Source organism: Terrapene carolina, unplaced genomic scaffold, assembly GCF_002925995.2.
Source record: "Terrapene carolina triunguis isolate 2854851 unplaced genomic scaffold, T_m_triunguis-2.0 Scaffold236, whole genome shotgun sequence".
NCBI classification, from domain to species: domain Eukaryota; kingdom Metazoa; phylum Chordata; order Testudines; family Emydidae; genus Terrapene; species Terrapene triunguis.
Window position 1 is genome coordinate 14,159,934 of NW_020664587.1, and position 27,135 is coordinate 14,187,068.

Sequence of the window (27,135 nt, forward strand, 5' to 3'; positions counted from 1 at the left end):
AAGCCCTATTTCTGCTGAGATTTAAGACAAGAAATTTAAAGTTGAGATTTGGAGGTAGGGGACGTGAGAGCTGTCAGGTTACAAAGCAGAATTAAATGGCCAAAAATTGAATCTAATTTAACGGGTTTTTACCAGCATGGAACATTCCACTTTCTCTCAGAGATGAACCTGAACCCAAATCCTGAAATCAAATACCATTAAAAAATAAATGTTGGGAGGAGAGATTGGAATCTGAAGCCAGATCCAAATTTTGAGGCTGTCCCTTTCCCCTGTAATGGACAGAACCAAATTCTCAGATTCAAACACTCTCAAACATTGGGGGATTTGAAATCTTGATCCATATTTTGCAGTTTGGCTTCCATCTCTCTATCTCCAGTATTTTCTGCATTCTAGGTACTAAATCCAGTGCACAAATGTATTGCGTATGTAGCTACTTCACTGGACATTGCAAACACTTTAAAGCAGTCTCCTCACTGACTTACAAACACAGACTGGTTTCTGAGCGGACCACTGGCTACTCTTTTGGCAGGTAATTGTTTTCTGTCCCTTCAACTCAAAGGCAGGCTGGCATTCAAACTTCAAAGTGTCCCCGTGGCGAAATGTTGAGCCTTCTCTCTTGCCGTAGGCTGGTATCCCAGGATCGCCGCAACTCCCCTGGTCAATTTCTGAAAGAAAATAAAACAAAAGTGGGGGGAAAAAAGGTTCTGGCAACTGGATACTTTGTTGTAACATTTGTATTATGCTCTTGCTTGGATGCTATCAACAGATAACGTGTGCATTACCCTTACATAATGCCACACCCCTGGGTGGGTCGCTGGCATGGGGGATTGAACTTGGAGCCTCTGTATCTCAATGCATGAGCCTCCATCACTCAAATTAAAAGACCCACCTCTATTAGCTAATGCACCAGCAGCCTTATGGTCCCCTAGCTACGTCCCAGCCACCACTACACGGGGGCAGCATGTTACACTGACTGGGTGAGTGGTACACGTATCAGTGCTGGGACATCAACTAAAGCAAGTAATTATTTTAAACAGCTGTATTTACAGGCACGGTGATGGTTTTCCTGGTTGATTGATCTGAATTGCTAATCCCTTTCCATCCATCCTTCTAACTGATCTATTTCCAATTGCCTTTCTAAATACGAAAGTACTACAGGGAAAGAGAGATTGATTGTTATACTGATTTCCCATGCAGCTGAATATTTAATCCGGGTGGCATGAGAAGTGGACACACAGCTACTGTGAAACCTTTGGGGAGGGAGGGTATCTGATTTGCGAACCCGGCCATTGAAATACAATGAACGATTTTAAAATCCTCTTTAATAAAGAAAAAAAAGTTCTGTAGATCTTGGTAAAGGAACTCTCTGTCTCCATCAACTCACGTTCTAGCTCAGGAGTAAATAAACACATCTATACTACTCGTCGGAAATTAAAATCCACATTGAGCCTGAAGATATTCATTTAGTTCTCAAAGGCTAGATTCTGCCACACTTACACTGAGTATAAGACTCAGGCAATGGAAGTTAGTTGCCTATATACCTTTGAGGGTCTTGGCCTTATCAAATACAGTAGAACTTGGAGTTATGAACACCAGAGTTATGAACTGACCGGTCAATCGCACACCTCCTTTGGAGCCGGAAGTATGCAATCAGGCAGCAGCAGAGACCAGAAAAAAAAAACCAAAAACAAAAACAAAAAAGCAAATACATCATGGTACTGTGTTAAATGTAAACTAACAACAAAATAAAGGGAAAGCAGCATTTTTCTTCTGCATAGTAACGTTTCAAAGCTGTGTTAAGTCAACGTTCAGTTGCAAGCTTTTGAAGGAACAACCATCACGTTTTGTTCAGAGTTACAAACGTTTCGTTCGTGACTCTGACGTTAGCCCCGTGGGAATGAGGTGAGGTGCTCTGATGAGTAAGGCAGACTGTGGCCCTAAGTTGAGGGTCTTTATCACTACAGATTCACTACCCTGGATACTGAAATCCTAGATCCACAGAGCACTGGTTGAAACAGGACAAGCTTCCATCCAGATGCACCTGGACTTCATGCATCTGCAGGGAACTCCTATAGCAGTGTGTCACAGGGTGAGCTGGCCCCTTTAAGACAGTCTGAATTTAGCCTCACCTGTGAGCAGTGTCCCTCTCAGACACTGGGAACTCCCTTGCTGAACTCCCAGTCCTATGATCAGGAAGATAAAATAGTCACAGGTGAGGCTGATCCCAAAGTCCTTTAAAGGGGCTAGGTCACCCTGTGACACTCCCTACACACAGCAGATTCAATCCTCTGCCCCTACCCTGAAACTAACAACAGTGCCAACTGTGTGGGTGGTTTTATTATATGGAAGGCCATCAGTTCAATCAACAGACGGGGCTGAGGCCGGCAGCCCATTTCACAGAGCCCAACAAACAGGGGGCAATGAGTGATCGACCTGGATTGTTTCAAAACAGTGACCTGGGAGTTGTAAAGCTCTGCATCCCATGTACCATTCCCAACTATATCGTTTTCACTCAGTTTTCTGATCTGAGCTAATACAGGAGCAATGTCTCAGGTCACCGATGGAACAGTTCAACCAAATGGTAGTTCTGGAAATTTGAGAATCAATCCCGTCTCCTGAAGCAATTAGTGACACTCCTTCATGAAGATACGAATGCATAGCACACCTTTAATTCTTCAGGAAAGGCATCTTGTAATGACTGTATAAGAGAAGCTCTGCAAGTCTACTTTAGTAAAGTATTCAATGAGATGGGGTATGTCTCTCTGCTTTCTCCACTCCCCAACTAACGATGACAAAAGGAAAATATGGGGTTATCTTGGAAAGATCCTCTTCTACATTCCACATCACGACTTTGGATTCTTTGATCTCCAGACAGCTCCCAATGTGTCACCCGGTTTTTAAACAAGGAAACTTGACTGTGCTCTGGTCCAACAGGTTCCATAGTCACATCTTGATCCACAACCACATCCACAGCCTGGCGAGTCCAGATTTCAATTTCACGGAAGTCTTTCAACCCCAATGTGTTTGCTTTCCTTACTGCATCACAGAACCACAAAATGCCCCAGTGTATCCAATAAGGAATGAAACACACTTAGGCTGACTTCATAGTTTTTATGATCATCTAGTCTGACACAAGCCACAGAAATTAAGTAAATTGCAGAGCTGGGATTCAAACCCAGATTTGAGTCCCAGTGCCTCAGCATAAATCCATCCTGTCTTCTGTATTTATTCTTTTTTTTTTTTTACTTTATGTTAGAGCAAAAGTATCCCTCGACACCCCTTACTACCAAATGATTCAATAGTGACTGAAATATAAAGAAAAGCAATCATGCATTCCTTTTTACCCTCTCATAATACAAAAACAAGAGGGCAGCTCATGATTTAAAAGGCAATACACTTAGAAAGAATAAAAGGAAATAGATTTTGCGTGGTTTGATGCAGTGCATCATGGAACTCTCTGCAACAAGACATGTATATGAATAATAAGAATATCACCTGCATTATCTCAGCCAGGGTAGACACTTTTACTGGTATCAACCTTCATTCTTCAGGTCACGAATCAACCCCCAAACACTTGGGTTTAGGAACAAATTACCCCCCTGCATAATTGGCATAATTATGAGTGTTTTACACTCATCTGGTATTGGCCACTCTCGGATACAGGGCTGGATGGACCATTGGTCTCACCTAGTGCGGTATTCGCTATGTTCTTAAAGCTCTCATTTTGCATATACTGTATGAGTAGGCCCTTTAGGGCAGGGATTGTCTCTTTTCTATGTTTGTACAGCACCCTGCACATTGGGGACCCAATCCTGATTGGGCACTACCATGATATGAACATTTAATCCTTGTCATAATAAGGAGGCCTGGAAGTTGTTCGGCATGAGCAGAGCCTCATTGCAAGGTTCCACCCTTGGAGAGCTCATTGCATGATAGGAGCCTAAGTCTTCGTCGCAGTGGAGGGAGATACCTACAAAATGCAAGTTGGACTGCTAAATTTGTGTCGACATTCTCTCTCTGCATTACCGTATTCCATTTCAACAGCAATTCCCCCATGCAGTTCTAAAGTAGACAGATGACACCTTCTCATGTGGAGATGTACAGGTAGCAAGAGATTAATTGTATTCTGACTTTGGGAAAATCGTGTATGCGATTTTCTGTTATCTGCTTTCATACAGTTTCATTTCTAAAGAGTTCCTTCCCTCTCTATCGCTATTAGTGATGAGACTTTATTCCTTTAAAGCCTTCTTCGGTGCTTCAGCACTATTAATCTGTGTTGCATTCATCTCATCTTCCACTTTCTCTGGTTTTTATCTGCATCATCTGTGATCAGCCTCACTGTCTTTTCTCCCAGTTTTCAATTTCTAACACCAAATTGGAAACTTCTTTTATGACATTTCCCTTACAGAGGAAATCACATAAACCAAGATTTGTATTAATCCAGCTAATATTCTGATGTGATTTGAATATCAACAAGTTTCTCTTACTGTTATATTGACTCTAGGCAACTTTAGATACAGGTATATTTTCAACAGAAGCCACGACAGAGCATCTGGTTTCTGTTATTGCATTTTATGTCATGCACTAAAAAGTCATTGTCAGGTAATGGGGTCCAAAATAGGATCACACATAATTTAATATGAATAGAAAAGTTTTCATGATGTGTATTTCTTTTCCGCTTTTCAGTGAAAACAGTTTGTTTGGATTTAAATATTGCCCTGCAGGCTTTGCAAATGCTGAGAAAGAGAGTGAAACAGACTAGATACAACAATGAAATTGACCAGTTTATTGCTATTCTCCAAACAGAGCAAAGTGGGAGACCAATAGTGTAAATTATGAAAAGGAAATTCAACTTGCAAGAGTCTTACAGTTATAATAATCTACAGGAAGGGCCTTTCTTAAAAGCATAGATGATTGTAACCTAACAGAAATGTGGGCAATGGCCTCAGCTGGAAAAGTCATAAGGCATTTATATTCATACACAAAGTTCTTGGTCAATTAGCGCCAGCCACTTCTACAATATTTAAAACCCACACCACCAACAAATGTACTGACTTGTGTGCGTGCACACTGCAGACCTCTGCTGGATGGAGTATCAGCACTGCTCAAATGCGTGACATCAAGGTACCTCCTAGTACCTGGATTATCTGCGGCGGAGAAGAGCTCTTAACACTTCCCCAGCTAATGGCAAAAGCCTTGTTTAGCACAGCTAGTAAAGGCCTGTCTCCTTGGGTAGGAAGTCCCATGTTCTATCTTTGCTTTTAACCAGGAGTCCTGTGTCCATGGAACTGTTGCAACAGGCCAGAATCCACCATTCAAAGCATCATGCCTGAACTGTATGGAAAAGTCCAATGCAATGTAAGGAAAATGTTTACTTTTCCCATAGGTTTTTTGAAGCATCCTAAATAGAGAATTCTTTCCCTGGTGGCTTTGCGGAGTTTCCAAAAAACCCTAGAAATGAGCAAATTCTCTCAAATTATACACTACTTAGAGTAACTACTACAAAACACACTCACACGTCTATAGAAGTTCTATTTCCACCATTAGTTCAGTTCTGTAGGACTTTCCCACATGGGCCCACACACAGCTCTGACAAGCAACAACCCATCCAAAGCTGCCAGTTTCCTCATGCATGCAGACGATCAGAAATATTTTTCCATTTTTAGACTGCACCGCATTCAGTGCTGAAGTTGTTAATAGAGGTCAACAGCAGGCAGTTAGACATAATACAAAACAAAGGTGGAAGGTGGGAGGGATTTTGTTAGCAATAAACTCTCCTCAAAATGTTCTGCAAACATCCATTAGGAAAGTCTGTGAGCTCATAAAACTATGTCTACAAATAGCTGATAGACAATATACAGCACCTAGAAAGCAATCCGTGTTGACCTACTTCCTTTTAAAAACGGGTAATGTAAAATGTCTGATACTGAGGAAGAACCCATTCATAGCTTAACAGGAGATAATGTAAAATAAATAAATAACCCACCCAGCAGTTAGGAACAAAACTAATGGCTACAAAAGATGGATGTGCTACTTATATGATGCTGGGATGCCTGAGTTGTATTGAGTCTTCTGGAACTGCTACTTCAAATACAAATCTATTATTGCTTTTTATCAGTCATCGGGATTGAATGGGTCAGCTCTTTGGAGGCTCAGGATTTATAGCTAACACCAATACCGCCCCACTGTACATATAGTAAATAAATGCACACACCCACACAATGAACACTTATGAATATATATTCCACAGACTATATAAAAACACATCCCTGCTCTCCGCAGCATGTCCGTACATGCACAGACAGACATGCAGAGAAAGAGAGAGACACGATGTCATGATGTAGCAGCAAAGGGTTTGAGTGGCATGAGTTTAGATGGCCTCATGGCTCACAAGTGGAAACTCAGCCCTACTGACTCACAGCACTGGGCTTTTAACCACAATACCATCCCTCCCTCCCTTTTGTTGTAACAGGTTATACCCCAAACCCGAAAAGTTGGGCACCCCTCTACAAATGCCTCCATTTACTGATCCCTCCTCCCAACTCACCCTCTTACACGAAAGCCTCTTGCATGCACACCTCAACCATCCTAACATAATATGAACATGATCTTCTTAGGAGTCATTAAATCCTGTTAACTGCAGCACTGATATAAACATCTTTCATCAAGACATCTCTCAAAGAAATTTGCAAAGATTAAGGGCCAGATCCAGCCGAGCATTTAAGAACGAGCTTAACTTTTGTCATAGGATTATTCAGCAAAGGAGTCAAGCATCCTTGAAATCAAGCACTTCGCTGCATTGGGACTAAGTAATGAAGCCGCAGAGAATTCGGGCCTGATTCTCCCCCTCTGCACGACACCATTTACTCTCGCTAGCATACCTGTGGTAGGAGACACCAGCCTTTGAAATCCAATTAAAATGCCCATTTTAAAATCTCAGCTGGGTTATTTCTTTCAGTTTCCTTCTCTGGATGAATGTGCTAAAACCACTCGCCATGTTCCTTGCTGTTGTAGTTTGAACGTCCTTGGGGCTGTTTGGTGAAATGTACACCTCACTTCAGGGTATGTTTCACTGAATAACATTGTGTCCCTTTAAAAGGGTCAGTTTGCACAGGGGAGGTGACGTACAAGCCCCAGGGGTGAAATTCTGACCCCGTTGAAGTCAATGGGAGTTTTGCCAATGGACTTCAATAGGGCCAGGATTTCACCCCAGGTTGTTTGCTTTTTTTGTAACCATCTCCAAATTTTCAGCTCTGGCATGGGAGGCACAGGGCACTAGGAACCCGAACACAGCCAGGGGGCTGCTGTCAGAGGTGCTGAGCAAGTCCACGTGCCACAGAAGTCAATGGGAATGCAGGCGCTCATCACTTTTGTAAAATCAGGCCATGATTAGAGCGCGGGATACTCAGAATGAGAGAGGGAAAAGAGAGAAGTGCAGCCATACAAAGAAAGGAAGGCATATCTTCTTTCTGACCTAGTGAAGGGAAAGAATGAAGTTTACACAGGCCTGGTCTACACTACGACTTTAATTCGGATTTAGCTGCGTTAATCCAAATTAACCCTTCACCCGTCCACACTACAGAGCCAGTTAATTCGAATTAAAGGGCACTTAAAATCGATTTCTGTACTCCACCTCGACGAGCGGAGTAGCGCCAAAATCGATTTTGTTAATTCGAATTAGGGTTAGTGTGGCCGCAAACCACCGAATTAATGTGGTTAAATGAATGGGGTAGTGTGGCCGCACACCACCGAATTAATGTGTTTAGTGTGGCCGCGCACAATCGAATTTATACAACCTGTTTCCCAAATTCGAATTATCTAAATTCGGATTAATCCCGTAGTGTAGACATACCCACAGACACCCCCCAAGAAGCTGATTAGAAGGTCTCTGACAGCTTCTCGCTCATTCCTATTTGCTTGGGCAGAAAGACTTTCCTTCTGCATTACGGTACGAACCCCAGGGGCACAAATGGCTCCACAGAGGGAGAGAGATTTAAGGGAGGGAGATGGCAGATTTAAGAACTGGAGTGGAATGAAAGATTATTGCTCACACGTCCTTTCCCTTCTACAAGGCGTGTTCCTCATTGTAAGCGTCATGCAAACAAACCAGCAGACTTCTTCATGCCTACAGATGGTTGGAAAATGGAACGGGCTGTTCTGAGGGTACTTCTAACTTGTAACTAATTGCTACTTGTAGTAGTGTTGTTACTAACACTCTTAGAATTAGTAACTACTACAAAACACACGTCACACTTTTCATTTTCATACTTTTGAGAAATAAAAATATATAAGATAATATAAGGTAAAAGTCTGAACAAAATGAAATGAGAAAATCTAAATAAAACATTTCAACTTTACCTAAACAAAATGCAAAAGTCAAAATGAACCATTTCAAAACTCTTTTGCAAATTTCATTGAAATTCACACCATATTGCAAAACATTTCAATTGGGCTGAAACAGCATTTTCTAACAAAAAACTGTTCCACTGAAAATTTTTCAACCAGCTCTACCTAGGCCATATGTAGCTTGGTGATGGGTGGTGGTGGGGAATTTGCATATTGGCACATAATGTGGTAGAAGGAAGCCTGGATTTTCAAAACTACTAATGACCGCGGGTATTTCAGCATCCAGGGGTCCAACCTGAGACATTGAAAAGGGACCTGATTTTCTGAGCATGGGTGGCCTGCATACACCCTCTACGGAATCTCCAGTTTTGCTATCAAAAATGGAGGCACCTAAAATTTAGGTCACTGTTTTCTTAGAGCCCAATCTCAGGCCCCCATGGAGCCTTTCCATTAACTTCAATGGGTAGTGGGAATTAGACCTTTAAAAGAGTGCTTAAACATGGTGCAAAATAGTTAATTGTCTCAGCTGTCTAACCTCTTATACAGCGATGTGACTGCACAAGTAATTAAGACTGGAAGAAGCTACCTTCTGGAGAGAACTGCAGCATGATCCAGGATGCACAAGCTGCAAGAAGCCTATTTTCTTTTGTTGGTTCCAGAAGTGGGGAAAAAAATGTCAAGGGAAGAAACAAAACAAAAAAAGAAAACTCCCCTGCCCTTATATCTCCCCTCATATCCACTGTCTAGGCCAGAGCTCCCGGGCAAAAATAAAACCTGTATCCAGCAGGCTGTCACTCATTAAAATCCCTCATGGCATAATGTCAAATCACTCCACCTTTTATGCTCATCTTTAAAGGTAAATAGGAGCCAGGTGACTCCGAATGCAGCTCAGGTCAGTGGCACTGACTAAAGCTAAAAGCCTGAATGTGTGTTGGTTCAGCAGTCTCCAGCCCTCCTGCTTTATGACAAGAGTCAATCTGTTTAATGGAAACGGGGAGTGGGAAGAAGTAAACAGACTTCAATGCCAGGGAGACTGGGGGGCTTTCCTATAATGTAGGACCAAATAAAAAACAAATATGCACATCTAATCAATGGAGAGCGTTCAGGAAAAGAAACACACAATATGATAGAATCTCAGGGTTAGAAGGGACCTCAGGAGGTCATCTAGTCTAACTCCCTCTGCTCAAAGCAGGCCCAATCCCCAGACAGATTTTTGCCCCAGATCCTTAAATGGCCCCCTCAAGGACTGAACTCACAACCCTGGGTTTAGCAGGCCAATGCTCAAACCACTAAGCTATGCATGGCTTCCTACTAGAGGTGGCTTGTGCTAGCAGATCTGGTGTGGAATTCAAAGAAACAAGTAGTCAAGAAGATGCCCTTGGACCCCTGGGTTTCTGTGGCAGCTCCTTACACAACAAAGACTCTGAGATGCAAAACAGATCAATGGGTGTCTGTCTCTATACAGCGAAAACCTGTTAATAGCAGCCACCAGAGCGACTGTTATAATCCGGACCCCTGAATACAGGAGTAATGCATTTGTGTGATTCGTACAGGGGAACCGTCAAAGGGGAGGGGAAAAATTGATCGTCTCTTGGGACAGGTGGCCATTTGCACTGTGTACATATGGATGTACGCATGGATCTCTCTCTCAGGTATTTATCTAGCCCCCATAACTGTTGTATCTGATCACCTCACAATCTTTAATGTATTCATCCTCACAACACCCCTGTGAGACAGGGCAGAGCTGTTATCCCATGTTTCTGATAGGAAATAGAGGCACCGAGAGACTACACAACTTGCCCAAGATCACACAAGAAGTCTGTGGTAGAGTAGAGAATTGAAGCTAGAACTCCCAGGTTAGTGACTTACCCACTGGACCATCCTTCCTCCCCAAAGCCCCATGTTCACATTATGAGCCAGATTTTCAAGAGCGCTCAACTCCCATTCAAAAATGTAAAAAGGGCCAAATTTTGAATAAAAACTTTTAGCATCCATCAGTTCCCATTGTGACACTATTGTATAGGAGTGATAGTCCCCATTGCACCTTGGGCAGACCTTTGCAGCAGTGCAAAATGAGTGTCTCATGCTCCCAAGGCAGAGTGGGAGTGTTTTCTACTCACTTTACACTGGTGTAAGTGGCACGACAAGGTGGAAGACAATGAACAATCAGGCTCTATATTAATTATGTTGTATTAATGCACATACACTCAAATATGTATTGATGTGTGTATTACATACAGAATAATTACATTCAAATAACATTCCTTAGATTCCAAACTCAAGCATTCAAAAATTAGGAAAATATTTTATAAATTTGAAAGCTTTAACCAATCTAAATATAGGGGTCACTATCAGCTCCCCTTACAATCTATGTGCATGTGTATACAGATCTGTCTCATCTTACGCTGGGGTTATGTTCCGCAGTCAGAGCGTAAAGCGAAAACCGCGTATAGTCAAAATTACATTGAGTGTAATGGCAGGCGGAATCGCCCGCACTACAGGAACAGTATTTAAATTGTTATTTTTCTCTTTTTTTGTTTTTGTTTTTGCCGACCGCGTAAAGCTGAATTTGTGCATGTTAAATGCGCGTAAGATGCGACAGACCTGTAAACACTTGCATTTGCATATAGATACATTCAGATGTGCATATTTACATAAAGTGTGTATGCATACACAGAAGTAGGGAAACACACAGAAACCCAGTGATCCAAATTGCTTGGGTCGGACGGATTTGATTGAAATACCCAGGAGCTCGGTACAGAGGGAATCTTATGCCTTCAGTTCTGCAGAGCTCCTATATTTCTAAGTTCGATGGGGCTAAAGCTAAGCTTCATCAGGGCTCTCCACAGCCAAGTGCTGAGTCAGCATTTAAATGATAGTAAATACTATTCATTTTTCATCCGCCAAACTCATCCACCTGCAGCACACCATTAGCTGGGGAAAGAGGCCTCCGACAGCCTCCGATTTAAAACCTAGTCTAAACCCAGTCCAAATTCGGATCCAAAAACCACCTTTTGGGGGTTTGCGTATTCATCAGAGCTGAACCAGCAAACTCTGGGAGTTTGAGTTTGCCCATCATTAGAACGTAGAGTTTCTGGAAGGAAAGGATTATGCTGGCAAATAGCCGGTCAGAGGGGATACAGTAGTAGTGGTTGTTGCATCGGTAGTGAACGAGAAATAGAGTTGAGTGTTATGGAAATTCACCCCACTGAGGACTTAAATTAGGGGAGATTAAACAAGGCACTCATCTAGTGTAATGGTATCCAGCCAAGAAGGCTGATCATAAAGAATTATGATGGGCGTATTTGACTGAGAGACCCTCCTTCCCTAGGAATTTTCCCCCTTTTCCATCTGCAGCTGGATTTCTTTAGATTTTAAACCACCAGAAGAAACCAACGGACATTACTCAAGGGGATCTAGACAGACAGACTGCAATAGATGAAAATGACATCCACACAGGGGACTTGAGTTATTGAGAAGGGATTGTGCAAAATGAGTCCACTCAGTGCTTGACAGAAAGCTCCGAGGGACTCCAGGCTACAAAAACTTGCGAATCCAGATGTCTGATGGTTTGTGGGAATCTGCTGGATGAGATTAAACAGCCAAGTGCCCTGTGAATTTGAGTCTGGAAAAGAAAATATTGCGAACTGACATTGATGTCACATTTGAAAAACACAATAAAAAATAATTAAAGGGCTGAGGCTCTCAAAATGATGTATTTTGGAAAGAAAACAGATTATTAGTTTTGATTTACAGTTTCAGGATTACTGGGGAACTACCAATAGGGAATTCATTAACAATATTCTTAGCGTTATTTCTAGCACCACTTTAAATTATTAAAACTGAATGAGTTTCTAAAATCTCATTCCTCTCTCTTTCTAGGCGCCTATTCTATTCTAGATAGGTTCTTATACTCCACTCCTCACTGCAGTTTCTGATTGCCTTCCAGCAACGCATTAAACAATGTGACCAACATCTCCATATATCTGTTCTCTCATCCTCCTCTTAGGCAGAGAAGCACTTGCAGGGAACTGTCATGTTTTGGTAGGGTTTTAGATGGGTTTTTTTTGGTTGTTTTGTTTTTAAATTGATGTTTTTATGTTAGAGAAGGGCAGGTCAACCAAATGTGCCTTGGACTTGGAGAAGAAGATGATGAGGTTTCTGATGGTCACTTGATGCACCTCATCACCACTTCACAAACAATGATTTATCCCCACAACACCTCTGGCAAGTAGGGAATGATTACCATCTCCATTTTGGTTCTCGGTGGGATTTTGGAGCATGAGTCCCAATGACACGGGGCTTCTGATACTAATTTCCTTAGGTGCCCTCAGCGAATTTACCCCAAACAGTTATGAGTGGCAGAGCTGGGAGTCGACCCCTGAGCTGTGAACCCCAGCTGAGTGCTTTACCCACAAGACTCTCTTCCATCTCACCTTTAATGCCGGGGTTTAGTTTCCCCAGTTAACTTTTTTCTACTTTCACATTCTGGTTCTCATGCACTTCCTGGTAGCTCACTGGCATGTCTTTTTGTTCCCAGCTCCACAGGGATACACCTAAATCGGAAGCAAAACTCCTTTTCAATTACCTTTTATTAAAAAAAGGGAGGGGGGAGTTTCTGTTTGCTCATCCACCGTGCCTCTGAACCACAAGTTTAAAACGACATTAGAAGGTCTGCTTTGCTAACCTTTTATGAAGCGCAAAGAGCCCATTTCCAAGTGACAGGATGTGGGCGAAAGCCATCCCTCAGTTAGGACCTTATCCAGTTCTCACTGAAGGCAATGGCCAAGCTCCCATTGAATCAATGGAGCAGGATCCAGCACAATATTTGCAATGAACTTCAGTGGTAGCTGTAAATGCCTCAGGGCCTGGCTCCTCCCGTTCTAAGGGAGGCATCATATTTTCACTCTTGTGTTCTGCAGTGTCAGCTCATGCCAGTCTGCTTCAGCTTTCAACGTTCAGTTACGGTCAGCTGAGATGCATTAATGGACACTGCAGATGGGGTTTGAAGTCTAGTCCTTCAAAGGGTATTGGCACAGGCAGGCAGCCCTTTCATACACCAAGTTCTCACATAGGGATGTCATGGAGCAGGCTCCTAGGAGCACATGGTAGAATTCTGCCTGCAAATTAAAGGATGAGTCAGAAGGGGACATGATTTCCTGCTACTCATGGAGTTTACTTCCTCTATGGATACCGTCAAAGCATCCCTATCAGAGATGATTTCTCTTTGGAGCTCATAAAGAGTCTTCTGAGGAGCTATTACTCTGTCTTTGGGGTGCATGAGCGTGCACTAAATGTCAAAAGACCCTACGCTGGATAGAGGGACGGGAGGGAGAAGAAGACATCCAAGACCCTCTACAAGACCATACCCCATTTCGCAAGTAGAACACAGCACTGTGGCATCAATCAGCTCCATATCGTTTTCAGAGACGAAGGACTTTTCCAGCAAAGCGGAGCTTAATATACATTTCTCTTGCAAACAGCAGGGCTGCCATCCTCGGTTATCGTCCCAAGAGAGCGTCTTTGTTTCCAGGGGAAAAGAAAAGGCCGTGGTTCAGATGTTCAAACTTTTCTAGTGGATTCAGACACACCATCTCCATTGCTATTGAAAGGCCAGCTGGCATAAATTCGCACAGCTTCATTGTAATCAATGGCACTACACCAATTTACACCAGCTGAGGATCTGGCCCAACATGCCGAACTAGACAGCTTTGAATTCAGCCTAGATTCACTGTCCTTCTTTACTGTGGGCACATGTATCCCTAGGACATGGCTAAGAAAGGTGACTGGTTTTTCAGGGAGCTCCTTCTTAAAACACTGGCAACATGTTGCTGCACTCAACATGTTCCTTTCTCTGAGTCCTGAAACACGTTTCAATACATCTGTAGGAGTAAGATTAGCACAGGCATTTGAACACCGGCAACGAATGTTGTATTACACTTCAAAGGTACACTAAACCCAAGAAGTACGCTAGGATATATAGCTATTTAAACATACTACATAAGCAATACTCTGATTTCCTATTAGGAAAATTCTTCATCTTGACTTTATACGGATCCATTAACTGTGATTTCTTTCTTGCAATTAGGGAAGAGGGTGGCTGTAAAACTGGCAATGAAACTTGTTAGTAAGTTGTGTATAATTTCGCTTGTATTTGCCAAGCACTAATTGCCTCTTACTTAGATGTTTTTTGCTTTGTCGTTTGGCTCAAAGTATTTGCAAAATGAAATGTATTTTATGCAACTGGCTGATTAGGGGAAAGCCAAGCTATGGGATGGTTCCAGCATGGGTCCTCGGGGACACCAGACAGAGGTGCATCCTGCGGCTCATGCACCGGTGCTTTTCAGCAAGACCAAAACCAAATTGCTGCCCTAAGACAAGGCAAAGTGCTTAGAAAAAGGACATTGGACACTAGTCAGCGGGTGGCCCTTCACTTGTAAACCATGCAAGGGTGGATTACAGCTCAGAAACAGTTTGGGACAAGGGCCACTCATAGGAAGGCTCTATGCCTTTAGGTTCATGCTGGTATCTTGTGAGTTTAGGCTACAATGCACACATGATGAATCTGGCTATGGGGTAAGGAACTAACTTGAACTCCACTCATGCATCTGTCTAACACTTGGGCAGAGATGACATCTCCATGCTAACCACCCCGAATAGGTTAATTTGGGCTACTAGCCAACTTGGACGTATTAGCAGGTAACCTTGGCACAATGAACAGCTCTGGGAAGATGGCTTCAGTCTCTTCTAAGTGAGATGCAGTTATAGAGAACGTGCATCTTTCACTTAGGTGGGAGGGGCATGAGGTTCACACTTGGCTACTTTGTAGGGGCACATTAACCTGGGACTTCCTGGCTCCTAGTGACCAGGGGTCTCTTGGTCAAGCAGCCTCTTCCATCCTGAAGAGGAAGGTGCATTCACACTGATGATAGGACGTTTGTCACCTCCTCCTGCAAAGCCACAGTGCTCCCCTTTCTCCTCTCACAGGTTCTGGGAAGTGAATGAAGTAGCAAAGTGTGGAAAACTATGGGAAACCTTGGCATGTGACTCACCACTGGAGTGAGCACCCAGTTAAAGGTGCTAATGCCCAGAACAGGGAGTGGCATTCATAGACTCATAGACTTTAAGGTCAAAGGGACCATCATGAACATCTAGTCTGACCTCCTGCACATCACAGGCCACAGAACCTCCCTCACCCACTCCTGTAATAGACCCTCTAACATTCCTTGCACTGCTTGAAGATATCAGACCACTAGAGAGAGACCTCAGGGCCAAAGTTTGCAAGAGACACTAGTGATTTTGGGTGCTCAATTTGAGACATGTTAAAAAGACTGATTTTCAAGAAATGCTTAGCACCTGCTCTCTGAAGTTCAGGCCCCTTGAAAAGCCATCTCAGGTTGGCCACCCGGAAATAGAGGCAGCCAAAGTAACCAGGCACTTTTGAAAATCTCGGAGATGTTTTTAAGGTAAGAGAGGAAAGAACTGACTTCAAACAAGTTGGGAGAAGATTGCCTTGTCTTTTTTTTTTTAAATACACTTTTTCTAATGATCTGGGATTAGAAAACACTTGTGACCACTGTAAAGATACAAAATCCTGGATTTTTATTTATTTAAGGCTGGGGGGGGGGGTTTAAAGAAATCTAAGAGAGTTCAGCATTCCAATCCCAATGAATTTCAATAGTCTACTTTGAAAATCCCAGGCTTCATTCTTACCTTTCCTTTTCACACCTGGCATAGATCATTACAATTTAAAGATGTTTATTCTGAACATTCACTAGGCACTATTGATGAGATTGATCATTTACACTTCACACAAGGAAACCAGGCTGGTTATTTTCACTCCCACTTGTTTTCTGAAATATACAAGATCATTGCTATAGCATTTGCACTCCCATCAAAGCAAGGGAAACGCTCAAGAAAACCTACCCTGACCATTTTCATGGCAACAAAATATTATGAAATGTTTTCTATTCAAATTGGGCCAAATCCCTATTTCAAAGAGGGCTGCAGGTGCTTAGCATCTCTGGGAATCTGACAACCTCCTTCCTCCACTTTTTTTGTTTATAGCTGGTATTCTTTGACATTGTCTTAAAAAACCCTAAGCTTTTCAATTCCCTTGTAAAAAAGTTACTGTCTGATATCCATGTTAGACTGATGTGAAAAAAAAATAAAACAAAAAACAAGGCAACAAAAATAGAACCTTCAAAGAAAACAAGAACTAAAATTACAAGAAGGAAGCCAATATTTTCCCAGTGCTGAATTATGCTGCATAAGATCATTTAAGAGAAAAACCCTCAGAACTCTTACAGCTTGCAAGACAAGATATGTGACAGCTATGACTCACAGGATAATCTTCTGCTTATTTGGAATTTAGTCTATCATAAATTTTCCATTTTTCTTGGTACTTCTCCCTTCGTAATATGAAGCACATTAACATATTCAAATACACCATGCTCCCTGTATAGAGTCAGTCATTCAAAGCCCAGATCACAGCCCACTAGCACCTAGTGTCAGGAACGTATCACACTCTAAGGTGCTTTAGAAATAAATATTCAAAAGCTCTGAGTCAGAATCCTCCAAGTGCAATGCCCACCATGGAGCTGTCAAAACTGCAGCGGGATTACATGTCCTGAGATGACAAAATCCACACGAGACCACATCCCTGCTTCTTCTGAGGCAAGCAAATGCCAAGAACTGAACTTAGATTACCTTCATAGGTTGCTTTGAATCCTAGCAAGTTGCGGACGCTGTCTGTCTGGAAGAGGAGCCACATCTGGTGATTTGTGCTGACAATCAGATCAGGAACCGTCGTACCTGTCAAACTGTCAAAAAAAAAATAATAATGCTTATTTCTCCTACAGGAGTATTTGGCTTGCTGTCCATTTCAAAGACCACATACCCCTTTTCTGAGGGGTAGACAATAACTTGCATCAGTGCTATCATATCTCACTTAAAAAAAACCTAATTGAGCAAATTTTAGTGCTTCTAAAAGTAAAATATTGATACATCTTCCAGGATCCAGGCTTAGAGTAGGCAAAGGCTAAACAACCTCACCCCAGCCACATCTCTCTCTCAATCCCAACCCACAGCACTGCTCCTTTTCCCTGGGCCAGTCCGAAATGGACTAGCAACAGAAAATGATAACGGGGCCAAGGTTTGCAGTAGTTTATTTTTCCTCTCTGAAGGGCAGCAAGAGTCCAGCTCTCACTAAGTGTCTGCACAGCGCCATGTTCAGGGAAGCCCTGATCTCAGTTGAGCCATTCGGGCAATATTGTAATGTGGATAACAGCAACTTCCTTTGTCACTGAAACAGGACGCAAAACCTGTAGGTGAGGGAAGCGGGTGACTGAGTCACCTTCATTGCCTCTCCCCCCCGCAGTTACTTATAAAGCAAAAATGTAGCCAAATATTAGAAATTTAATTTAATCACATTTCATGCAGCACTTCTCAGCTGACAGGTAAGTTTTCACGGGGACCGCAAACCAACTGCAGACGGGCACAAACACTAGTGCCTCTGCTGATCCTCCATGAACCCTTGATGATGCCATGATGCCACACCCTAGGGAAGCGCTGGAGCGTTGTTTAAGTAAGGCTCACCTTGGAACGATATTCTCAGGAGAGCTGAACCAGCAACCCATTAGAGAAATGCCACAACAGATCCATGTTCACGAGCTACAGAGGGCCTCTTATCTAGCCACCCGGACTATTCACCTTATCTTTGTTCAACACACACGATAATGGAGTAGGGGGTGTGGATCGTAAAGGTGAGGAATTCACTTTGTTTAGGGGCAGGATTTGACTTTTTAAGTTGCCTGGCTTACAGGCAGTGGTTTATATTAAATAGGACTGCTGCAGCTAAAGTATTATTTGTGATGTATTTTTAAATCACGTTATTCATGTATTTTTAAATCCAGTGCTTACAATGGATGAGTAGGTCACTTTTTGTAACAACTGCATAAACGTACACACACATTTGCTGTATGTCCTGCATCATCCACAGATCCAGCTATAAGAGCGCCTGAAAGTGTGCTTGGTTAAATTGATCCCAGAGCTCGTGAGGCAAAATGATTGCAAACCAGCACTGCATGTGAGCGACCACAGTGGCTGTGCACCGACAGCACCAATTCCTCTTTGGGGTTTTTGAAAGAGGCAGACACAGGAAGGGAGATGGAGGATTGACAAAGAGGAAAAGATCATTGCCTCAAGGTTTCACACACGCTTTCAAACTTCACCTTCCCGAAGACAGTCAGGCTGAGATGTTCACAGTTGAAGGAAGGATTTGGATGCCCAATTCCAATTAATGTTAATGGACACTGGGCAGCTGAATCCCCAACAGCTCAGCCTAAGAGTCTCCATCTCATCTGAAGGACACGGACGTCATACTGGGCTGAAAGAAAGGAGAATGACAACCACCAAGCTCCCACAGTTCAGTTTGGCACTCCAATCGTTTACCATTCTGCACCATTAAAGTCATTCAGAATTTTCCTCTTGGTTTCAGTGGATGCAGGATTCAGGTCCTAACAAGCAGACAAGACCTGGTCAAGGCTAGTGACAGAAGCAAGGCTGGCCGTGGGTTCAGAATCTGACTCCAGCTCTCTCAGCCAGTAGCTGTAGCCAGCGGGTATGCATGCATGCAGGTTTCATTGAATCTGCACTAGAGCTGGGTGAATGCTGCAGGATGTCACCCCCCAAATATTCATTCACTTCTGCTGCCTTTGTGCTCCTTTTGCACCCGCTCTCACTTGTGCATTTTCAGCTCGCACTCTGGGATTGAAAATTCACTCCCTGGTCATCTTTGCACCATTCACTTGATAGTAAGAGTTACACTCATCCAGGCAGGAAACAGAAACGATATTGTGTGACTTGTGCAACCAATCACGGCTAAGCAACAGAGATTCCAAATCTGCAGTAGCAAGGTGCTAAGTATCTAATATTAAAAAATGTGGGCCGATTAAGCACTAAGATTAAATCAGGGATGATCTTGATGATAATACCATTGCCTGGCTCTTACATAGTGCTTTTCATCAGCACATCTCAAAGCATTTAATAAAGTAGGGTCAGTGTCATCATCCCCCTTTTACAAATGGGGAAACTGAGGCACAGAGAGGGGAAGTGACTTGCCCAAGGTCACCCAGCAGGCCAGTGGCAGAGCCAGGTATTCTGAGTCCCCACGTAGTACTCTATCCACTAGATCACACTGATTCCATCTGTTCATGGACATCCCACAACGCGAAAATGAGGGACTATCCATTGACTAAATTATTTATTACAGTCTATTTCCTCTGCTCTAATTTCCATGGTCTGACCAATCAGCTGTGAAATGTTCTGCGACACTTTAATTACAAGTACTTTCACAAGTCATACTTCAGAGTTATATACACCGCGGGTGAGAAACGTTGACTCAAATGTCACTGGAGTTCACACTCCGCTGAACAGAGACAGTGCAAAAGGAGAGAAGGCAGAGAGAAATTCCAGAGGAAAAAGAGTGAAAAATGAAGCAAAATGAAATCAGAGAAGCAGACAGACAGACAGACTGTGGCAAAATGAGAAGAGAGAAAAAAATCTAATATCTAATATAGTAAGAAATAGGTTATATATAGGAAATAGGGCAACCACTTATGCCAGCCAGGCTTTTGGACAGTTATTCTACGCATAATGCATGGCACACATTTTCTTTAGCTGTAATATATCTACATAAAGAGGAAGGAGAGCCTAGTGGTTAAGGCACTGAACTAGGACCCCAGAGAAGTTGGATCAGTTCCCAGTTCTCCCAAACACTCTTTGCAATCTTGGGAAAGTTGTAATATGGAGATGATCATCCTTCCCTGCCTCTGCACATGAACTAAAAAAAACAGAGTTAAAGACGTTTACAAAACCTCACACGCAATGAGGTTCACCAGTCCTCAATGGTCAGTTGTTATCTTCTCCATGTCAGAGATAGGAAAGGGATGCAACAAAAAGGTTAAAGGTCAGACTTGCAGAAGAGGTCAGTACCTGTTCCGGCACCTCAGGGTAGATCTACACTGCAGTGAGGCGGATAATTGCAGGTGGGTAGGAGTACCCAGGCCGGCTTTAATTTAGCAAGCACAGCTAAAAATATCAGTGAACACATGGTGAAATGGGCTTCAGCATGGGCTGTAGAAGGCTTCCCATAACCTTGGGTACACACTGCCATTCCTAACCCACGTCTGGGTCCATGTTGCAGGGTTTTCACTGCTATTTGTAGCGTGCTAGCTATATTAAAGCGAAAGCTCCCAGTCGCCTGCTCTAACCATCATAGCAGGCTGCTTCTCTCTACAAAGCTACACAAAACTACACTGCATTCTCCTTCAGTGTATCGTATGATTAAAGCCACGGCTCCTTCCATATCCTGGAGCTGGATTTGAACCGATGGCATTTTCAGCAATTGGTGCTCCCCCTCATCCCCTGTCCTTCAGGCTGTGGAGGGGAGATGGGACCTACTGGAACAAGATCAGAGGCACACCCTCAGAAATTGGTAGATCGGAGACTGGGGCTTCCAGGCCTCATTTGCTCTTTAAGGTTTGTCCCATCCTGCTTGATATTTAAGAGAACTCGACTTATCTTCGTGTTGCAGAAGGGTAGTCAAAGTCTGCTGTGCAGTTATTTATTCACAGGTGTGCGCACAGTTTTAACCAGATAATCCACAAAGTATGGAGTAGAGAGAGACCCCAATGGACAACTGAGACCTTTACCACTATGTACACTTATTCCCCTAGGTCCAAATTCTGAGGTCCCGTCTCAGTTTTTACTTAGTCCGCCTGAACACACACACAGTGACCTCAGTGAGAGTTTTGCCTGATTCAGGACCCCAAGAAGTGATGCTTAGATGGTAAGCTCTTTGGGGCAGGACATGCCTCTCACTCTCTGAGTTTGCAAAGCTCCATGTTTACATGCACTTTGCACAGGTAAAAACAACTGCACACGATGCACAGCAAGTCAGACATGATCCACTTTCAATTCCCGCTTGTTTAGCATTTGCTCTTGCATTGGATATCTGACCCCATGCATTCCATTTCCTAGCTACTGTTAGTCTCTCTTGCTTTTCTCAGGCAGCCTCACACAAATAATTCAGATATGCCTTCAGCTTAAAGCAAAACCGTCTCTCCAGTTACTATACAGGAGCTCTGTAATGGCGTTAACATCCTCATAAGTTAGCCCTATCACGAAGTACTTATTTCCAGGCAGTTAGCATGACGCCATTCACCATGGTTTGAATGATCATTTACTATCAAAAGTTGTAGTCCAACCTTGCTTTAGCATGGTAGGAGTGGCGTAGATTATCAGATGGACCAAAGTCTTTCCTTGGCAACTGAGCAGAATTGCTTAGCCAGCAATGTGACTTTTGCATGCAGAACAAAGATGGAACGTAGCCCTATAAGCAAAAGGATGCCTCACAATGTTTTCTCTCCCGAGATAACTGCCACTGCATATTACATCTGTAAAAGGAACCGATATCAATTCAGTGGACCAGATTCTCTATTGCCTTGGGCCTTGTGTTACCATTTACACCAGTGCAAAATGAGCATAAAATGCTACCCACTCAAAATGGTAATGATTTACACGCACTTTGCACAGGTAAAACAATTGCACAAGATGCAGAGCAATTCAGAATCAAGTGTAATCTATTTTCAATTCCTGCTTCTTCAGTATTTGCTCTTGCACTAGATTTCTGACCCCATGCATTCAGCTTCCTAGCTATTGCTAGTCTCTCTCTTTCTTCTATCAAGTGTCCAGACACAGAAGGATGAAAGCAGCCGGATGAGGGAACGAAGATTCTGACGGCTTCCCCGGATGGACCTGAAGATAAGGTGACTAGGAAGGAAATACAAGGCTCCAGCAAGAACATTCCTTTCATTCTCTACTGCAGACCATGACATAAAACATTCACTGGCTTCTAGCAAACAGGCCCTGGCCCTTCCAGAATCCAAACACCTACAGTAAATATCCTGATGCAAAACTCGTGTACTGATTTGCACAGTGCTAAAAGAAACTACTTACACATAGAGCACCGTTTTCTGGTCTCCAACCTGCCCTCCATCACCCACTGTCAGCGTGTCGTATCCTCTTTCCAAGTCAAATTCTTCAAAGGTGAGTTTGATAACCTAGCAAAGATACATCATGTTAATATGAATCAACCACGGAGGCAGCCTCCAGCTCCTCTTGTTTATTTGTGTGTGTGTCTATCGAAGAGCAATTTATAGGTGCATTAAATCTTCTGGACAATGGAAATGGTGCCTGGTCTCACTTTTTATTGCATTGTGGCATTTCTCCCCAGACGCACACAGCTATCACTGAAATCATCTTTCAGATTTCTCTGCTGTGTCTATCGATTTACCCTAGGCATTTACTGATACAGAGACACGCCCGTTGAGCTTACAGTGCAGGGGTTATATTCGCTCTGCTGGTTGGTCACTATTACCATTCGATTTTCTTTGCAAATTGGGGATTTGGCTTTGGGTGATGGATTTGAATGCACGTGTAAGTGGCATTTATCAATCAAACACAGTGCAGGTGTGTTTAAAGCAGGGCCGGCTCCAGGGTTTTGGCCGCCCCAAGCAGCCAAAAAAAAAAAAAAAAAAAAAAAAAAAGCCGTGATTGGGATCTGCGGCTGCAATTCGGCGGGAGGTCCTTTGCTCCCAGCAGGAGTGAGGGATCGTCCGCCGAATTGCCGCCGAATACTTGGACGTGCCGCCCCTCTCCGGAGCCGGTGCCTGGAGCCGGCCCTGGTTTAAAGCAGCCTGGGGCCCTACGCTAGTCAATTTGGTAGTGGTTGTGTACTCAGGGGGTTTCCTTCCTGGCTTTAGTGGCTGCTGTTTCCCCCTCTGCTTGAGACATCACTGCATTGGTTACACTGGGGGCAGCTCCCCCCATCTCAGAGCAATGGTTTCAGGCTCTCTGCAGACTCAGACGTCACTGAATTAGTTTACAGTTGGTTCAAATTTTCAGACTTTTTTCACATAAACATGGGATGGGATTTTCCAAAGCACCCGTGTGATTTAGGAGCACAAGTCCCACTGAAAGTCAAAGAGAATTGTGCTCTAAAGTCACTTAGATGCTTTTGAAAGTTCCACTCATTTTAAAAAAATGAATGCTTCATTATGAAACTGGGGACTGGGGCCATAGGCGTTGGCCTACTGTGCCTAGACCTTAATTCTGCCCTGGGCAAGCTCTGTAACCTGATGCTAATAATGTCCTGCTTTGCACATCCACAACTCCAATCGGAATCAACGGGAGCTGTTGTTGCTCAGTACTTCTCAAAGGCTCCCAATTCAGGAAAGTACGTAAGCATGTATTTAAATGCATCCTTATTCGGAGAAGCACTTATGCATGTGCCTATATGAAAAATACCGTCCTGTGATACTAACAACACCTTGGGATTATCAAATATGAATTTATTAAATCTAATCTGTTTTTCAACTATTTATGATATTTATTTAATTTTGCATTTCAGATTAGAAATAATCTAAAGTCATAAAGACAGGGACCTGGTCACCCCAAATGTCTGCACAACACCACACAAGCACTATGCCAGTAAATAAATCATTTCATCCGGATTGGGACAGGGGAGTTAAGTATGAGATCGTCAGCTGGTGTAAACTGACAAAGCTCCACTGACACCACTGGAGTTACACTAATTTACACCAGTTGAGGAACATTGCCCATAGTCAATTCTCTATGGGAAGTTATTAGGCATTGAAGCCAATGTAGTTCCATCAAGTTTCATCGATTGAGTATCTGACCCTAGGTTGGTCAATTTCACATTCTGACTCCCGTCAGTTTCACTGTCATGCACTAGCCTGTTACCAAAGATGAGGGAGGAATGTTTAAACCCAGTTGTCACTGAAATTTAAAATAAAATTGTATTAGATGTGTCTATTCATATTGGATTGTGGGTAAATAATAATTATTTAAGAAGTATGTAAAGATCAATTATATTTGGAAACATATATCTCCAAAGGGACACCACTGACATTAAAAGAAAACAAACAGATGTCTGTCGAAACATTTTTCATCTACTATAGTTAAAAGCAGCATTTAAGGTTCCAATCATGCAAGGACTTAAGCACATGCATAACTTTAAGCACACGAGTTAGCCTACTGAATTCAAAATGAACACAGATTTCAATGGCAATTAAATTAAGTGGTGCTACCCCCATGCTTAAAATTACATGAGTGTGCCAGTATTTGTGGGACCGGGGCCTAAGATTACTATAATTGCAGTAGACAAGAGAAAAATGTGTCTCTCTTTTTTTTCCTTTTCCTTTTTTTCCCACATTTGACAGCACTTTGTTAAAACTCATTTCATTGTATTTCCTGTTTTCCTTCATGTTATGTGGGTCTTTCACACAGCAGCAGGGAGAGGAAAACATTTTAAAAAATACAGAAAAAAATGTGAGTGCAAAATCACAACTATTGGCACAAGGGAAGCTGTAGCATCTTAAGCCACTTCTAATTTTATTTATCTATTTATTTATTTTAATTGACCAGGTATCCAAAGGATAATACCCTTTTAAGAACAATGGGTATATATATATATATATATATATATATATATACACACACACACACACATGCGACAGGGTGTATCAACTCTGTACTTGGCCAACGGCGGCTGACCAATCGCTGTGGGCCCAGGAGACCACGCCCCCCTCCCGTCTGCTGTGCATGTTACAGGTGGAGGGGACAGATAAAAGGAGACGGCCCAGCTCAGTTGGGGCTGCTGAGGAGGAGGAGGAGGAAGAAGGATGTATGCTGCCATCGACTCTCCAGACTGCTGAGGTCATGGATCTAGACTATGCTGCAGAGGCCCAGCCGACCACGGAGACTGACAGGGATGCCGAGCTGCTGCCAGCAGAGGAGATGCCCGAGATAGATTTTATGGTAGGAAGTTAACCAGGGAACGTGTTAGGACTGAGGCTTGAACCCTTAATAGGGAGTTTACTGGCTTCATAGTACCCTGAGTCAGAACCCAGTAGAGTAGGGTGGGCCTGGGTTCCCCTATCCCCCTGAATTTGCCAGTAGGCGTGGCTGCCGGGGACTCTTGATATAGACTAATTGTTTGCTCTGCCCCACTCGGGGGGTCAGAACCCCTAAACTATTATTGTTTGCCCCGGCCAAGAGGCTATAGACTGCTTGTTTGCTCTGCCCTGCCCGAGGGTCTGGAGTTCCTCATTGTGATCACTTGACTTAGCAGGGAATCTCAAGGACTGTGTGACGGGGTGTATGAACCCTGCACTGGGAAAATGGGGGTGACGCCCGTGGGACAGACTGAGCCCCCGTGAGACCGTGATTCAGGCAAAATGTTCTTCGCTCCTTTCTTATAACTCATCTCTTTAAAATGTGTAAATCTAGGAAATCTAATGAAATTAGACACTGTGGCTATCACATCTTGGGTAGAGCAGAGCCTTCAAAAGCTTTTGGATTCTAAAACAAAGGGATTCACGGTATTTCACGGAGGTTTAGGAACTTATATACATTTTAGTACTGATCAGCTCCAATTCCTGATTGCGGCTTACAGTAAATGTTCTTAAAATCCCCAATCTTCATTCTTTTATGTTGAATAAAAAGCTACTAAGATTATCAGCAAGGCTGAAATATTAACCAATGCAGAATATTATTGAACCATGTAACAATGAAATAATGTGATTAATACAAAGAACACAGGGCTGTAAAATGGCACACATCATTAGTTAAACCAGTCATGCAAATAAACTGCATTTTAAAGAGTCCAGCCCTCATTAAATAGCTAATTACCTTCTAATATACTGTAGACAATAACCTTGTTGCACGAGAACAGGATAGCGAATGTAACATTTATTTATGTATCTTTCCCTCACAGTTTATATTGTTTTCCTTTTGGCTGAAGACTGAACATTATTGAATGGGACAAACACCTCAAGACCTCCTGGCACATGCAGAAACACTAATGCGACAAAGCCTCATTTTTAATTCATTGACATGACAGGAAACAATTGGCAAAGTCAAAGAAATGGGCTCAAATATGCCTCATGATTTTAAGGCTTGATCCATTGCAATTTCTGACATGAAGGAGGTCACATTTGGAGAAAAAAATTACAATAATAATCCTGTCCATGTAGTATAGCGCCTTTAATGTGCTCATCTCAAAGTGCTTTACAAATATTAATTAAGCCCCACGATATCTGTTTGAGGTCAACAAGTAAACATTGCTATCCAGTAGATACATCGACACAGCAGGGGATGTTTTTACAGCTGGAGGGGGGGGGGGGAAACCACACAGAGGTCAAGGGACTTGCTCAAGGCCAAAGAGTGAGCAGGTGGCAGAGTTGAGCACAGAAACTCAGGCATTTCTGGGTCAGATCACTAGATACCCAGCTCTTTCAGAGTACAAATTTTGGCTGGTTTACCTGAAACTGTATCCCACGCCTCAGTTAATCAGAAGCCAGTTTAGCGTTTCAAACCTGTAAGGTGCTGAGCAATTGGAGCAAGCCACATAAACGTGCTTTTATTTTAAGCATGTGAGCAATTCCTGCTTCGCGTCTTGTAACACTGAGCTCTAGGAGTCCTTCTCAGAAGAAACATTGACAAATGAGCTCAGTTTTATTTTAAGAACGGGGGAGGCGTCGCCAGCGGGGGGGGGGGGGGGGGGGGGGCTCAGAAATGCCAATTTTAATTCAAACCTTGTTTCTCCCCAGACACTTCTCAGTTTGCTTCTGGTTCAATGGGCTACTCACCACTCGAGAAACCAAAGCCTGCAGCCCAGGGGCCAGCACAAAGACTTCAGTCCTC

The 27,135-nt window shown here is 43.0% G+C and overlaps 1 protein-coding gene across 3 annotated transcripts in view; it reads right to left on the reverse strand.

Moving 5' to 3' along the window:
* The window catches only part of CSMD2 (CUB and Sushi multiple domains 2), a 376,903-nt gene that overhangs the window by 214,809 nt on the left and 134,959 nt on the right, over nt 1-27,135 (reverse strand). For all 3 annotated transcript variants that reach the window (XM_026657125.1, XM_026657127.1, XM_026657126.1), the window contains exons 7-9: nt 22,366-22,469; nt 17,056-17,168; nt 483-665 (exon numbers count right to left, since the gene is read on the reverse strand). In XM_026657125.1, the coding sequence (XP_026512910.1) occupies nt 483-665; nt 17,056-17,168; nt 22,366-22,469 (400 nt within the window). The remainder of the gene's footprint in view (nt 1-482; nt 666-17,055; nt 17,169-22,365; nt 22,470-27,135) is intronic.